This window comes from Haliotis rufescens, unplaced genomic scaffold (assembly GCF_023055435.1).
Source record: "Haliotis rufescens isolate VD_foot unplaced genomic scaffold, xgHalRufe1.0.p SCAF_8, whole genome shotgun sequence".
Lineage (NCBI taxonomy): Eukaryota > Metazoa > Mollusca > Gastropoda > Lepetellida > Haliotidae > Haliotis > Haliotis rufescens.
Window position 1 is genome coordinate 51,853,126 of NW_025964372.1, and position 18,264 is coordinate 51,871,389.

At 41.6% G+C, this 18,264-nt stretch overlaps 1 protein-coding gene across 1 annotated transcript; it reads right to left on the reverse strand.

The window, feature by feature from the left end:
* Nucleotides 1-6,552: 6,552 nt before the first annotated feature.
* Nucleotides 6,553-17,756, reverse strand: LOC124145616 (zinc finger protein 62 homolog). The gene is made up of 2 exons (XM_046515456.2): nt 17,662-17,756; nt 6,553-15,476 (listed from the first exon to the last, which is right to left on the reverse strand). The coding sequence occupies exon 2, from the start codon at nt 15,424-15,426 to the stop codon at nt 11,308-11,310; it is 4,119 nt and encodes a 1,372-aa protein (XP_046371412.2). The 5' UTR covers nt 15,427-15,476; nt 17,662-17,756; the 3' UTR covers nt 6,553-11,307.
* Nucleotides 17,757-18,264: the final 508 nt, after the last annotated feature.

The following is an 18,264-nucleotide window of genomic DNA, read 5'->3' on the forward strand; positions in this document are numbered from 1 at the left end:
CGTTACATTTCGACTAATTTTGACAGTTACTGCCCGTTTTACGGAGCTTCATTTGCCTAATTGTGAGAGAGGTACTAAGCTTGTAAAATCAACTCCTCCTCCAGCTTTTAAAGAATATCCCTGAAACTCTACACACAAGATGTCGACAGGTTGATGATACGCATATCGCAGTCCCGTTTCATTTCAACTGATTTTGACAGAGTTACTGCCCCTGCTTTACGATGCTTTATTTGCCTAATTGTGAGAGAGGGTACTAAGCTTGTGAAATCAACTCCTCCTACAGTTTCCACAGAATATCCCTGACACTCTATACACAAGATGACGACATGTTGATGATACGCATATTGCAGTCCCATTTCTTTTCGACTAATTTTGACAGCACTGCCCCTATTTTACGGAGCTTCATTTGCCTAATTGTGAGAGAGTTACTAAGCTTGTGAAATCAACTCCTCCTCCAGCTTTTAGAGAATATCCCTGACACTCTACACACAAGATGTCGACATGTTGATATCGCAGTCCCTTTTCATTTCGACAAATTTTGAGTTACTGCCCGTTTTACGGAGCTTCATGAAATCTACTCCTCCAGTTTCCAGAGAATATCACAATATCTATCTATAACTATAATTATAACTATAGTTAGTTTCCTTGTATAAGGCTTTTGTGGGTGAGCTACATCCTTATGGCATTAGCATTCAGACTGGATTACTCCCCCCAAAAAACACACCCCCCCAAAAAAAAAAAATAGCAACTCATGCTTGCTGTAAAAGGCGACTATGCTTGTCGTAAAAGGCGACTAATGGGATCGGGTGGTCAGGCTCGCTGACTTGGTTGATGCATGTCATCGATCCCAATTGCGTGGATCGATGCTCATGATGTAAATCACTGTAATGTCTCGATTATTTACAGACCGCCGTCATATAGCTGGAATATTGCTGAGTGCGGCGTAAAACAACAAACCAAACCCAACAAAATGTTCTGCACAATTTGTTTCAAATGCAGTGCCATCTAATGTTGTTATTTCATAAAATACAAAGAAAATATAAACTCGTTAAAATTCATGCAGGGGATGTTGTGCTCCCAGAGCACTCTTGTTTGCTGGGTCAGAAGAGTATCGAGGGCCTCATTCCACATCACTACCATCAGGCTACAACTCGGATAGGTCTACGAATAGCAGTACTGATCATCTTAGTAATGGTCCTCTAAGCAATGGTCCTCTTAGTAATGGTCCTCTAAGCAATGGTCCTCTTAGTAATGGTCCTCTTAGCAATGGTCCTCTTAGCAATGGTCCTCTTAGTAATGGTCCTCACAGCAATACCTCTTAGTATTGGTCCACATAGTAATGGTCCTCTCAGCAATACCTCTTAGCAATGGTCCTCTTAGCAATACCTCTTAGGACCCATGAAGATTCCGGGGTAGAATAAGTCTTCAGCAACCCATGCTTGCCGTAAAAGGCGACTAACGGGATCTGGTGGTCAGGCTCGCTGACTACGTTGATGCATGTCATCGATCCCAATTGCATGGATCGATGCTCATGATGTAAATCACTGTAATGTCTAGTCCAGACTCGATTATTTACAGACCGTCGTCATATAGCTGGAATATTGTTGAGTGCGGCGTTAAACAACTAACTAACCTAACTAATACCTGTTAGTTATGGTCCTGAGAGCAATACCTCTTAGCAATGGTCCTCATAGCAATACCTCTTAGCAATGGTCCTCAAAGCAATACCTCTTAGTAATGGTCCTCTTAGTAATGGTCCTCATAGCAATACCTCTTAGCAATGGTCCTCATAGCAATACCTCTTAGCAATGGTCCTCTTTGTAATGGTCCTCACAGCAATACCTCTTAGCAATGGTCTTCTTAGTAATGGTCCTCATAGAAATACCTCTTAGCAATGGTCCTCTTAGCAATGGTCTTCTTAGTAATGGTCCTCATAGAAATACCTCTTAGCAATGGTCCTCTTAGTAATGGTCCTCATAGAAATACCTCTTAGCAATGGTCCTCTTAGTAATGGTCCTCTTAGCAATGGTCCTCTTAGCACTTTGTGGAACGGGGCCCTATACTTCATGCTTATCACAGATGATGCGGACTAGTTGGTTGCAACATGTGACCTTGCTGGTTGGGGGTCACTGTGACCCGACTGTCTTCTCTTGACGTAACCCCTGGTTTAGTTAGATGCTGTAATATATACTCAACACCAAGAGAAATGTGAACCATGGAAAACATAGAGAAGTATGTATGTTAAGATGAGATGTTTCCAATGTGTACCACTTAATATCCAAACTAACAATCAGTCAAGTGTTACCGCAGTGTCTTCACAATATGCTGCACAGGATTTCCAAACCTTACACGCTAATCCTGCACAAGACAAATAGTGCATCTCAAATCATGGATCTATGAAATACATGGGATGCGTTCACAAGCATCAGTTCACACAACATACCTGTTAAACCAATCTAATATCTTGAATATGAGTAATTCTACCTGGATTAACCAAATTTATGGTATTTGAGTTTCTTTTGTCAGTGAGTATAGTTTAGGCTAAAAAAAATATAGCCTAAGCACCAAGACTATTATATTTTTTTTAGCCTTAAATATTGCTGACTAATACATAAATTGACACACATGCACGCACCCCCACAGAGGAAAAATGGGGAAAGAAATGGTCCCCTAATGATGATGGTTTCATATGGACACTAATTGATGCGAAAAATGTGAGTGACCCTTGTTGGCTTTAATAAAGTGGGGCATTTTACCTGAACATATTGGAGTTTATTCATTTGTCATGTCAGGAAAGGGGGTCAGGTAACCTAGTGGTTAAAGTGTTCGCTCGTCACGCCGAAGACCCGGGTTTGATTCCCGACATGGGTACAATGTGTGAAGCCCATTTCTGATGTCCCCCGCCGTGATATTGCTGGAATATTGCTAAAAGCGGCGTAAAACCATACTCACTCATGTCAGGATCACTGAACATGGGCAGAAACAAGGACATACAGTACCGACCTCACAATAAACAATGCCGTTGAGAGCAAGATTTAAGAATTACTTATCACCAAGTTCCCTTGTGAAGTATGGTCAGTTTATTTAAACACGTTCAAGCAGTTCTGACAGTCATAAACCGTTTATGACGGTATCTTTGTTCTTGGTAAGTTTGTCAAACAATCTTGTAATGACAAGCAAAACGCTGCTCACCTACGTTGTGAAAATGTCCATCACAGCAACAGCAGTCGTATCTTAATCATAATTTAATCAGTTGTAAATTAAGTAAAATACAAATGATTAGCCTATGTGCGAGTGAATGATCATAGATTGTAGTATTATGATACTCAAGGTATGCTAACGATCTCTTTAAAAGGTAACATGTCACATTGTGTGCACTTGTTGAAAAAGCCAAAGACGATATTGCGTGAAGACGTTAAATGAACAAGAATCCATTGTCATGTGCCACACAATGCCAACAAATAACTTATGACCAATAATCAGTCAGATCATCCGTCACACACACAACCCTTGATATTTCCATACCCATTGTTTATTGTATCATACTATATACTACTCAAAGAATCACTACTTTAAAAGGTAATACGTCAAAGTATGTATTTGTTGAAAAAGCCAAAGGCAATATTGCGTGCAGACTGATTATGAACACCATGCTAACAAACAACATGTGACAAATAATCAGTCAAATCACCCGTCAAAATGAGCGTATCTGACCAAAACTGAAATGTAAACAAAATTATGAAAAGAAATTCATTGTCCAAAAAATGAATCCCAACTCTTGATTGAGCCCCCACCAAAGAAGTCATGTATGTTGGAATCATGTCATATGTCTCCTTGTTTAAGCCCCACCCTCGGGCTCGACGATCTGTGGTGTCCAGACACTATCTTGATTCATCAGTGAAAATTGACCAATTGACGTGATCTTCAGCCCAATCCAAACTTGCCTGCCTGTGATCTGTGATGTCAGTTCAGTGGGATGCGAACGCATGCCTTCCGAGACCCGAGACTAAACTCAAGGAGAGACGATTACACACGTTTAGAAACGTTTACGCCACTGGCGTTCTGCAGGTCATTTCCGAGTGTGGTGGCAGTCATGAAGTGAAGACGTCTTACTGTTATCAGGAGGAACCTGTCTTCCTGCTGTGTGGTGGAATGGTGTTGACCACCTGCATGTCGCTGGATGGCTGATCCAAACTTGTGGTATCGATTCCATGCCCTTCTGATCACACTATGGCTGACACCAAAGATGTTGGGAAACTGACGTGTTGACCTGTTTCAAGCATGCCCATGCATCTGCCTTTGATTTCATGGAGGTTAGATCACACGTCAAGCAGTTGAAGTTTAGTTTGTGAAGATAGCAAATCATATCAGTCACTCGAACTGCCATCACACCATGCTGCATCATGGCATTCCAAGTCTACAGTATTGGCGATATCGTTAGCGGATTATTTTTTAAAGCTGAAAGACATGGTTACCCCTATTAATTTCAATGACGCATTTTAAGCCTGGGTTTGATACGCGCATTCATTTGGTGACGCATTAGTTTCATGGTTTGCAGTAGGTTGGACAGGAGTCTTGTGTCAGATGACAGGTATCTTATCGCCTGAACGACTGCCAGGAGTCCTGTGGCAAATGACAGGTGTCTAATTGCCTGGACGACTGACAGGAGTCTTGTGTCAAATGAAAGTGTCTAATTGCCTGGACGACTGCCAGGAGTCTCATGTCAAATGACAGGTATCTTACTGCCTGGACGACTGACAGGAGTCTTGTGTCAAATGACAATATATAAAAGTCAGCTGAAAGACATCATTTTTGGACAAATGACAGATGTCTTGTTGATGCGGTGGACGACTGACGACCTGAACGAAAGACAGGTTTATTTCTGATATATTCGGACCTCAAGTGTTACCTATTAAAAGAAATTGTAACAGTTCTATAGATTGTGTGCCCAAAATGTCCTTAACCCATCACACACACATCATTCCCAGATTCTGGTATCAGTACAGACAGACAGCAGAGTACGTCAAGTGACCGACCAAGGTCAGGCTGGTTTCGTTTTATGACGGCAGCCCAGGGCTGCTTCCTACGACTGTGGTGTTTGCAACAAAGGTGTAAAACAGGAAATCCTTACAATGGCATCAATTCCAGAATTGGATTTGTCCATGCAGTGCAGAACAGCATTCGTGAGGCCGGTCTCAGGATCAGCCATAGATGTCATTTTGACGCAATAACACGCTCAACTGTAACGTGAGTGGTGTTGATGGTTGGTTGGTTAACGCCACACTCAGGAATATTCCAGCTATATGACGGCGGTCTGTAAATAATCATTTCTAGACTAGACAATCCAGTGATTGATATCATGAGCATCGATCCACGCAGTTGGGATACGACATGCATCAACCAAATCAGTGAGCTTGACCACCCGATCCCGAAGTTAATTTATAAGTGTTTATAACTAGTGCTTTGTAATCTTCTTTCATCACTTGGGAGATGTATTTCTTATAGACAAATAAAAAGGATTTAGTCTTTTCTACTAATATATCCAATGTTTTTGATGCCGAGATACACTTCTTTAGTTGCTTGAAAGTATTCGCCATAAGATGTACAGGGGATGAAGCTAAGTGTCACATCCTAAGTATTGACATGATCAGCTGATCAAGGTAAAAGTGAGGTGGTAAAATTGGGTTTAACTTATCATTTAAGATTATTACTTTTTCAGCGACGGGCGTGTGTGTTCATGTGTGTGTCTGCTTGCTTGTTCTACACTGACCTACTGTGTTTTATAGCATGCCCACGGAGATGCCATGCAGCAGTTTAACATGGATTCCCCACTTGAACAAGTGACAGGCAGGGTTACAAATCCCACTTTTTAATGGTGTTATGCAGCACCACTGATCTTCTGCTCTCTGGGCAGACACTCTATCCACTTGACCAAGAGGCGGTACACGTTTGTAGGGGAAAATGAAACTGTTTTGGGTTCTTGGAATTTGATGTATTGTGGGGCAGTCAGGGAAACAGTTTAGTCGAAGAATGTCACTTAGTTTAAAGCACCAATTTCCTTGTTTGTAAACTCAGGAACATGCAGTCTTTTTCAAATGCAGTTGAGTCTGTTTCTGGTCACATAGTTCCAAGTAATACCAAGAGCTACACCCTCCAGTCTGTGGGGTCTTGCTGTGTGTCGACCCATACATCAGCAAAATAGTTCTTTCAATGACACAGGGTATAATCTTGTTCTTACTTTGTGCAGATCCATAAGTTGTTGACAAGTGAGTGAGTGAGTATGGTTTTACACCACTTTTAGCAATATTCGAGCAATATCACGGCGGGGGACACCAGAAATGGGCTTCACACATTGTACCCATATCGGGAATCGTACCCGGGTCTTCGGCGTGACGAGCAAACGCTTTAACCACAAGGCTACCAGACCGCCCCAGTTGTTGACATGACAGATCTTCTGAAGGTTTTGTGCCAAATGTCAAGTTAGATCTGCTTCTTCCCCTGAAGAGACACTGCATGGAGGTGGAGGTTTCGCATAATCCAAGACGAGACAACTTCAAAATATGGGGATTTTATTTACAATTTGATAATACATCATCAAACATGATAGCAAAAATTTCAGTAAATGCTAATTACACATCACACTGTATATCTTCGTGAGACGTTGAAGGATCACAACATTTCAATAACTGACTTAAATTCAATATAATGTAATGATATAATAAACTAATCGTACACTTGATATCTAAACAAAGCTATTGAACTGACCTACCCGACAGTGAGTTAGCTTTCAAGCCACTTCAAACAGTGCTTCAGCTACATCACTGTGTGTCAGCTTAATGAGGGACGAAAACATTAAGTGCCGCAGGTTGTGAAAGTTTACCACTTTAATGAAAAACATCAGCATGGACATGGTGCTGACAAACCAAGGATCATAGTCACTGTGAATCTGGGATTTGAACCCAGAATATGGGATCTTGGCATGCCTATGTGGCACAACTTGCCCCCCAAAGATATTTATATTGATCAAGTCTAATCAGCTTGACACAGTCTCCAGTTCTAGGTACACAGTCAGTAACAACTGCCGCAGCCACGTCACTGCAGCTTGCCTCATCACAGTCTTCATGTGCTGCTGCTGCTGTCGTCGCCTGGTAAAACTCATGAACAGTCATCTCCACATAACAAATCACAGCAAAGTGTTACAACCCATTTCTAATTTCTAAACAGAGGGCTTTAACATTTATGTTGATCTGAACAGTAAATTCTCAGAAACAACTGATTCAAATGTCCGTGGGATTCCTGTGTAACCTACAATTACCTCCCCAGATATGTTGATATTCTCATTTATAACACACTATCTAATTGTGCATCTGACGTATTCACTAGGTGAAAATAACACATATGAACATGAGAAGGCAGAAATTGTTGAAAATTAACACTGCTTGGTGATTACATTAAAAAACATGTATCACTCAACTGCATAGGTTACAAGTCACTAAGGTTGGTTTGGCTACAACATCATCTGCTATGAGTGAGTGAGTGAGTGAGTATGGTTTTATGCTGCTTTTAGGAAAATTCCAGCAATATCAAGGTGGGGACAGCAGAAATGGGCTTTACACATTGTACCCATATTGGGAATTTAACCTGGGTCTCCGGTGTGACAAGCAAAACATTTAACCACTAGGCTACCCGACCGCCCACACCTGCTATGAGGAAATGATTGACCGAACACATGACAAGAATAATAACTATCAGATACTTCAATTCACAAGTCTTCAGTTCAGTAATGACTGGGTGGGTGTGGCTAGCAGTACTTCAGTTATATCACAGCATGTCAGCTTAAGTGACACAGGTCCCAGATGACGACCCATGTTCACAGCAGGCGAAGAATAATAAGCAAGATGAATGTGGGATTAGAGCCACCAGCAGCAGATTCTGACACAGCTAAGGGACACAACTCTGCACTGTGAACATAAAACCATTCAGTTTAATTATGTCCGTTTATCTGAGAAACTTAGCAGCAACCATTAAATCAAAGAATGTATAATTGCTTTCCATGGATAAATGTCACACTGATAATAGGGCTGGGATGATACATGAACTGTGTGATCCGATACACATCACGATACCTTGCTCACGATCCGATACACATCACGATACCTTGCTCACGATCCGATACATATCATGATACTTGCATGTGCTCTTATCTGTGGTGAGTAAGCCATCTTTTTCATAGACAGGACGGCCAAATACCTGGGACACTAACGATATACACCTTGTAGTGTCAAGTATGGCACAATGGATGAACACGTACGTTTTCACTACTCATTTTCACTAGTAATTAGTGTTTAGTGTAACATTTATCAAAGCATAATTATGAGGTAAGAATCAATATTTTTTACTTAGTGTGTGACTGAGGTCGATACTTGAATCAAGAAGTAAAAAATCACGATCCACCGATGCATCAGTGACCACCACTAACTGACACCCATGAACATAGACAAGACCACAAGCCAATGCTAACATCCACAAGCAACCTTATCTCTACCTAGTTGCTTCATGTAATATTTCATACATTTTGTTTTTGCATTGTTTAATGTTGCACTCAGCAATAGTCCTGCTATGTGCCAGCAACATTTAAATAATTGATCTGGATGAGGAAAATCAATTAATGATATGGGTAACGTACTACATTGTAAGGGTACGGTGACATCATGACACTGTCCTGTGATTATTGTCAATGCTTCATGGATTTGTACATCTTACATTTGTCCATCACCCATGAACACATACGTCCATTTGACAGGATAGTCGCTACTTTCAACCAACCTATCAATTAATGATCTGATTCCACTGACAAGGAGAAAGGAGGAACGTCTAGGGCTAGCTACAAAGATTGATAATGAAATTGTTGTCATCGACATTAACTTACATAAACTATTGAGATGAAATAAAGTTTAGATTTACCGAAACAGACTTGTTATTGTCAATGATGTCAATTGTCGAAGATGGAAAGCAACTGTTTTTGTTATATCTCAAACGTCCACAGAGTAATCCATGCATAAATGTGTCACTGCTCAACAGTAGCGAGAAACATGTTGATTTCTTTTGGGATTTTCTTGCATATTGTTTAAAGTTACTTCTCCAATATTTATCAAACTTTAGTTAGTGATTATCGATCTCTGTAATCCATGTCGATAGCCAGCCCTAGTCCCAACATAGCGTATACAAACCCGTGAAATGTCTAGTGGTATATTTCAAATACACTCAAATACCATGTTCCAGTAAAGGTTCCTATATCTTCAACAAAACACATGACTACCCTCAACATCCCATCCTTCACATCTTCAGTTTTATTATTTCTTAAGTATTCTGACACTTGACGGAGATACATGAAGTGGAAGGACTTCGAGAAGCTTTGAATATTAAAGAAGTCTGTACATTTTTTTTAAACATCGTGAGGATAAGCTGAAGTCACTGGAAACATTGTGTGAAAAGGTAACAAGTGACTTATCCTGAAACATTACCATCCTGAAAAGGATATCATATACGAACACTTTCTTAAAAGCTTGAAATTGGTGAACTATAAAGTACACACGCTGACATTAGCTTGCAGGTGCATCTTTGGGGCCCTGTTTTCTGCAAATGTGAACTAACTTTGGAATCATAAAGTACCATTCTAAAAGCAAGGGCAGTTAAAGTTATTGGTCAGGCATTGATACAGGCGGTTAAATAAAACAAGCCAGAGAAATTATCACAGGGTTATCACAAAATTTGAAAAATGAATTGAGATATAAATCAATTCATTCATGGGATTAATGTGTCTGAATGATGCCAGGTCTGTCAGTGCCATGGCCAGCCGGGGGGGGGGGGGGGGGGGGGGGGAGAGAGAGCAGTTGCTCCCCTGGAGTTTTTATAGAAAACAGTTTTATTTGAATCAGGAAAGTACAAGTTCCCCCTGTCAAAATAAGTTAACTACGGTCTTGTCTGTACATGACTACTGCGGGATTCTTGCATTAAATTTAGGACCCAAAAATATACGCTGTGAGTCAAAAGGTTTCAGATGATGGAAAAACTGAAACTATTTACATTGAAGCATGATTTATCTGATATTTCTGTTCTAAAATAAATAAATAGCCACTGATCGGACACTTCATGGCAGATTTTCTTCACAAAGAATCGATTCCCACAGGAAATCCCCATATATAATAAGCATGTGGCACCGCACACTGTATGTCATAGGTTGATGGTACTGTGGTTACCCTGGTATCTAAACCTAATGCTTGGGACCAACACAATGTGTTACCGAGAGTCCCCAGAACATGTGAATATACAGGTCATATACCGTATTTGACGTAATAAACGCCCAGGTCGCTCTCAAATTTAGAAATAGGGGGCTCTTATTAGAATATTATTTTGGTGAAAAAAAACAGAGATCAAGGTTAAATTTTGTGGTTTATGCTGACAGCCTGAAATGTTTATATACGACAGATATATTTTTCCAGAATTTAATTGCCCATAATCAAGGGTGCATATAACACGCGAGTGCGTATTATACGCGAATAAATAAGTCTTGTGTACATTGATCAATCGGAAGGGGTGCTAATTGGGATTGTTCACTAGCCATTATATTACGTGGGTGCTTATTACGTCGAAACAGTAAATCTCTGGATGAGTGAGTGAAGGGTGACACCCATACAAACATCATTGTACACTGGTATATATCTCGACCCAGGTAGATCCCTGGATGTATGCTGACACCCCTACACGCTAAGGGTGAAACGATACATCGATGCACCGTGAGTTTTCATGCGACGATACAATACATGGTATGATTTTTTATATATTGATACAAGATGATACACTTGCTAAAATCAATTACTTACTACTTACTGACCTCCGCATTTTTGTCAGTCAAATATCCCAAAATGTGTTGTAATTAGCGTTTCAAGTTCACTACTAAAAATAGCTGATATGAACATGTAGCTACAGCTAGCTTTTCCTTTTGAACCTGCTCTGAAATATTTATAGTAAGAAATTTCCAATGCAATTTGAAGTAATTCGGGGATGAGAATGGATATTTTCCTTTTCAGCTGAAACTTGTTTGCAATGGAGTGTGGGCCATAATTTAGGGGTGTTTATGGGGGAAGCCATCAGACTTTAACAAATTTGTGGTCACTAAAATTCGCAGATTCTCAACTCTGGTAATTATGCGTATCGTGATATGTATTGTATCGTGATTTACGTATCATGATATGTATCGTACTGTGACCTTGCTGTATTGTTTCACCCCTACTACAAGCACCTGTTCTATATAGTGAAGGGCAGGACCATCTCGGGGTGGATCCTCTTCATGTGCCTCTTGCAGCTGTTGTGGTGGCTGAATGTCTTGCCACAGATGTCGCACATGACGGGCTTCAGGTCGGAGTGAGACATCATGTGTCTCTTCAGGTCAAACAGCTCCAGACACATCTTCCCACACACCGAGCAGTTGAGCGTTTGTCCCGTGTGGATCCGCTTGTGTCGACGAAAGGTGTTGGAGAAGCTGAACTCCTCATTACAGTACTCACACTTGTACGGCTTCTCGCCGGTGTGAGAACGCAGATGTGTGGACAGATACGCCTGGGTGAGGAAGCCCTTGTCACACATGTCACACTTGAACGCCTTCACTGCGTTATGAGTCTTGATGTGTCGTTTCAGACGGTAGTGGTAGAGGAACGTCTTGTTACAGATCTGGCACTTGTACTGTTTCTCCCCATTATGACGGTTCAGGTGACTCCTTAGGAGAGCTTTAGTGGCAAATGTCTTCCCACATACATCACACATAAATGGCTTCTCCCCGGAATGCCCCAGCATGTGACGGTCAAAATCACACTGATCATAGAACTTCTTCCCACAAATGTTACACATGAAGTTCATACTCTCTTCTGGAATGTGAGTACGCTGGTGGCGACGCCGGGTACTAGCGTACGTAAAATGCAAGTCACAGAACTTACATTTATAAGGCTTAGCACCATTGTGAGCATTCATATGAGACTTCAGGTAGTAGCTGGTTCGGAATGACTTGTTACAGACCTCACAACTGATTGGCTTATTGTCCACGTGGCTGTGCTTGTGTCTCCATAGCGATCTATGACTATTGAACTCCTTTTTACACACATTACACTCAAAGATGGGATTCTCGCCGGAGTGAGTCTTCAGATGCTCCTCCACCTGAGACACGGTCCTGAAGGCGTAGCCACACAGCGTGCAGTTCAACTGGGACACATTCTCCTGACTAATCTCACTCACTGGCCGGTACGACTTCTTCTTTTTCTTCCGGACCAATCCCTGAGTGTTGGGGCCGAGGTCTGTGTGAGTTTTGAGGTGGCGGCGGAGACTGTTCGCGAAGATGAACTCCTGCTCACAGAGCTGACACTGGTAGCTCTTCTCCCCTGTGTGGATCTGTTGGTGCTGGGCCAGATAGCTGGCACTGCGGAAACTCTTCCCACAGTCATTACAGTGATGTGGTCGGTCAGTGTTGTGGCGTTGCAGGTGTTTCTGGAGGTACAGCTCTCGCGAGAAGGTCTTATTGCACATGTGACAGGTGTGCGGGAACTCCACATGCTCCTTCATGTGAGTGTTGAGGGCTGGGGTAGACTGGAACTTCTTCCCACACCACCCACATTCCAGCATCCCATGCTCGTCCTTAGTGGAAGCCATCAGCATGCCTTTCTCCACCTTAATTTTACTGGTTGACAGTATTTCTCCATCCTTTCCAATCATCATGTCTTGAATATTTTGTGAAGAAAAGTCGGGGAATTCATCGATGTCATCATCCCCACCTCCACTGCCGTCATCCTCTGCATTGAGAGACGGGGCCTCATCTTTCTTCTCAGCCTCTTCGGTCTTCTTTGATGCAATGCCACCATGTTCCTTGATAACGTGGCGTCGGAGTCCAGTTGAGAACATAAAGGACTCCCCACACTGCAGACAGCCATAGTGCTTCTCCCCTGTGTGGATACGTTTGTGAGCTTTCAAGTAATATTGACTGGTGAACGCTTTTTCGCACACATCACAGACATACGCCTTCATGGTTGTGTGAGTTGTCTTGTGTGTTTTCAGTACATCCGCTGTAGCAAATCTCTTACCACACACGTTACACTGAACGCCCTTCTCCTGCGCATGGCGCTTCTTGTGCATGGTGAGAGTGGAGGCATAGCTGAAACTCTTCCCACAGAAGCCACACGTGAAAGTCTGCCCAGTGTGGGACAACTTATGCATCTTCAGCTTGATGGAGTCTTGGAACACCTTCCCGCACTTATCACACCTCAAAACTCTCTGACCTAAATGTGTCCTTGCATGTTTTTTCAAAAGAATTTTGGAGGGGAATTTCTCTTGACAGATCATACAAGAAAACTGCTGTGGTTTTGGAATCTCTGCCATACCTGGTGATGTTTTAGACCCTTCCTTTTTCTTTTGTCCCCTGGTTTGGGGTTTATTGCCAGCAATGGTGTTTTTCACTTTTAATTTAGCGGAAGTCTTTTTTGTAGTCTTCCTGATCTTTCTTTTTCCTCTCCGTTTCCTTGGTGCTGCGGTTGACGGCATGTCCTGTTCCTCCGTCGTCTCAGGCTGTTTGTCATGCTCTGCTAAGTGTCTCACCAACAAAACATTGTTCACAAACTCCTTGTTACAGATGGGACACTCTCGGATGGAATCCTTATGAACTTTGAATTTATGTCGGCGAAGCATGTTGGAGAAAGTGAACCTCTCGTCACACTCATCACAGGCGTGAATCTTCTCACCAGTGTGTGTCCTCATGTGGGACTTGAGATAGGTGTTAGTTGTAAATGATTTGTTGCACTCCTTGCAGTGGAACTCCCGTCTGAGATTCCGACTGTGTTTCAGCTTATGCCGAGTCAGCGACTCCTCATCCACAAAGCGCTTCCCACACTGGTCACACGTGAACGAGTCATACAAGGAGTGCTGCATCATGTGCAGCACAAACTCCTCTGCGTTACTGAAACTTGTGTGACACACGCTACACACTCTCACCTGCACCTTCACCGCCCTCGGCTCTGTCACCTTGCCAGTGTCAACACTTTCACTGCAGGACTCGACAGTCTCAGTATTCTGTGTCTTGGCACCAGTCCCAGCATTATCGGTCACAGAAGATCCAGTCTCACTATCATCCACCTTGGGACCAACGTTATTGGTCGCTTCCTCCTTTACCTTCGAATTAGGCTCTGGTGGTTCCATGTTTTGTTTAGGATGTTCTGCATTAATGTCAATTACCTTGTAGCCAAACACAGCTCCATCAGCAGGTGTATTTTCTGTGAGGAATATTGTATCAGATTTGGAAGGACTGTTCACAACCGAATTTTTCCACTGAGCATCAACTAACTCTAAACTCTTCATCGTTTCCTGTTTTTCATACAAAGCTTGATCCTGTGGCGTCATGGAGACGGATGTCAGTGATGACTGCTGTATTCTGGTACTGGAGATTACACTTGTCTGTTCCCCGGCAACCACAACGCTAGAGGCACTCTGCAGTGGCAGTACTTCCCCCTCGGTGTGTTTGGTGGGGCTCCCTGGGAAGCGAGTGAGACTTATCATTGGTGTAGAGGATACAGTGTTGAGAGCAGACTGGAATGCTGGGGATATGATGCCTGATGACACTGCTGAATCATACAGGGGATCGTCTGTGCTGGAACTAATTGCTGGAACAACCGTACTGGGCAGCTGTTGGTTGTACAGATTACCTGATGGACCATGCAACGTTTCCAGTTCTTGTATCTGCCGATCTCCACTTTCTGTCCCTACCATCACAGAATGATTCGAGCTTAGATTGCCCTGGGTAAAGATGGCCTTGTTGTACTCACAAACACTCTGTGGCAGAATTCTATCAGAACTTGACATGGTGTTAATGTGTTGATAATGTTCATCGGCTTTACTGATAGGACACAGTGCCACTTGTTCATTTAATGACGACAGTGAGCAGGTGGTGACAATTATCTCCACATTGCCATCATTGTCACCCCCTGAGCTGTCTGGCACAGTGACCAGCACCACCTGTTGGGTGTCGTCTTGGATGACAATCTCCTGCTGGTCGACCACCATGTCCTGCGACACCCTCGGGACCACCATCTCTCGGGACCTCTCTTCTACAACGACTCCTGGCTCGTCCTGGAACACACCGTCCTGGGGGTAGTGGATCTGGTCGTCCTCGACAACGCCCTGGGACATATCTGAGCTGGTCACACCAGTCATCACCATCTCCCTGGTTCCGTCCACTGCTGTTACACCTATGGTTTGGCCCTGGAGAACACCATCTTGAGGACACTGGTTCTCCATGACCACAGTCTGCGACACATGGTCTCTCTGTATGATTATGGGTCTGCCCAACCCCTCTTCAGGCCCTGGCAACTCCAGACTGTCCTCAGGATTCATACTTCCACTGTTACCTTCCTTCCCTCTTAACTTCTTCCTTTAAACAAAATCTGAAACATTAGAACCAGAAATGAGCGAGTTGGTTTGAACAATATTTAAGTCAAACAACAGCATCTAAGATTTATGTGGGAGGAAAGCCTGCAAAACACTTTCGATAAAGTTATGAATTAACTGTCCTTCGTACTAGGCTACTAGGCCTAGTCATAGAAAATATTTGTTCAGTGAATTTGGTTTACTACTAATTTGGCAAATGAATTCACTTTTGCATCTCAGAAATGAGCGAGTTGGTTTGAACAATATTTCAGTCAAACAACAGCTTCTAAGATTTATGTGGGAGGAAAGCCTAAGGTTCCAGATTAACATGAGAGGTATCTGCTCTGCAGTGGGACTACATCAAATTTCAAAACAGTAGGTTATCTCCTAAATAATAACCATAAGCATAGCACTTTGGTTCAGCTGATTGCTATTGCCGGGTAGATATTATGTATGGAACAATTTGACCAGTAGCTGTCGAGGCTCCCGCACTCAGGATTGTAAAACTTTTATATTGACAAATAACAGTCAAACTACAACAATATGACTTCTTACAAGTCAAAGAATGGCATTAATTATATATGTATCCATTATTTGTCAACTACAGCATGTACAGTGCGACTCAAGGAATCAATAGTGGTTATCTGACCGTGATTGCTGCAAACAACGGTGAGGTGTGCAAACTACCAATCACTTCACACACGATTTCGCCAAAATAATTATGAACCATATGGAATAAAATCTTCAATAAACCTAAAGTTCAAGTCTCATGGGTTTATACAACTTTGCAGATTTGTATAGATCGTAACATCGCTAATGAAAATATTGTATTCAAAACATCAAAAGCAGCACGTAAATAAGGTTTTTTTTAACTTTTGTCCTGTCTATCAATTTCAAAGGCTGAAATGAAATGAAAATACAGCTTCATCATTGTTTACATAGATCAGCTAATATTGTAAAAAAAGAAAAGCCTCATGACAAAATAAATGAGACGAGTACCATAATGTGAACAATAAACGCAATTGGAGAAATTGCATTTTTCGCACATCATTTTCTCGCCAAATATGGTGATATTGTGACATGGTTAATACACAATATGCAATTTTTCTCACACTAAACAAATGTCATTAGACATGTTCATGAACTTTTGAGTGACAGTCCCTGCATCATTAGTTATATGGATGTGAAACTTGGTTGTATCAAACCAGTGAAAAAGTGTCACAAATCATGCACTTACACATGCATGGTTATTTTTCAACACTATCTTCAAAATGGACAGTGACATTTTCCAAACCATAAAAATAATTGACTAATTTCCTCATATAAAGTGTACTGTAATCACCAGTTACAGTTCTTTAAAAAACACACCATTGTAACATAGGTTTCAAGTTTTCATGTTCATGTGGTAAATCTTATGGCAAACGTATAAATTCTGAGGTGCTACAAACTATGTTGTGCTCTCAGCAACCTCCTATAGTATCCGGGTCAAGTTTTCGTCTTATTTGCTACTTATAGACTATTATCTTATTTGCTACTTATAGACTAATTGGGGTGTAAAGGGTATCAGGTAACACTGAGCAAATGTTTCACATTTATCTTCAAAGGCACAAGGCCCTCTAAGGTCCAGGATGGCTCTCAGTCTCCAAAGGGTGGTACGGTAGCCTTGTGGTTAAAGCATTCGCTTGTCACGCTGAAGACCCGGTTTTGATTCCCGACATGGCTACAATGTGTGAAGCCCATTTCTGGTGTCCCCTGCCGTGATATTGCTGGAATATTGCTAAAAGCGTCATAAAACCATACTCACTCACACAACGGTATGTGTTCCAAATTTCAAAAAATTCCTTCAAGTCATTGTCAAAGAAGATAACCTATATCAACCCACTATCAATTTGACAGTTTGGGCAGGTACGCCTTCCATGACACGCTTTGTGTGAATGGGGAAATGGCACCAGAAATATACATTTGCTGCATTAACTGTGCACGATTTGTGCATGTGTGGACGGTACAACATTTGCAAAACACTTTCGATAAAGTTATGAATTAACTGTCCTTCGTACTAGGCTATTAGGCCTAGTCGTAGAAAATATTTGTTCAGTGAATTCAGTTTACCACTAATTTGGAAAATGAATTCACTTTTGCATCTCTTACGTTACAAAAGAATACCAGGTGATATCGACTTTCAGTATCTGTTTAAACATTTACCTGTATCTAAACTCAACAAGTGTTGTTTAACATCTTATTTTCGGCCTTCCACAACAAAATAATACAGGCGCGTCCTCCATTTTCATTGGATAAAGGACGATAACTCTGTATTTCCGGTATTGAGGAAGTTAATTGCTGATCTTTCGTCGCGCTCTTGAAACAATATTACAAAGGAATAAAGTCAATAAACCCTTGTAAAATACGGTTAAAAGTTAAGAAATGGCTTCTGAAAAATAAATGATAATATTAATGTTTTATGATACGAGTCCGTTGTTTCCATCAATGTCGGATTTGTGATTGTAGGTAGGAAAAGTTATAGAGGGTAAAAGCACAGGAACTCGATATTGCTCTTTGTAAAAATATACATGTAGTATAGGGGGCGTATATTTTTACAAAGAGCAATATCGATAGGGGGCGTATATTTTTTACAAAGAGCAATATCGAGTTCCTGTTGGTAAAAGCTTCAAAAATAATAATTTGTCTCATGTTTTAATATAACAATTTGGGTAAAACTACCACACATTATGAATAGAATTTTGAATGCACGGGTGCTTTGTTTATATGTTGTTGAGAGACAGTACACGTGTATTAACCGTGCCGTAG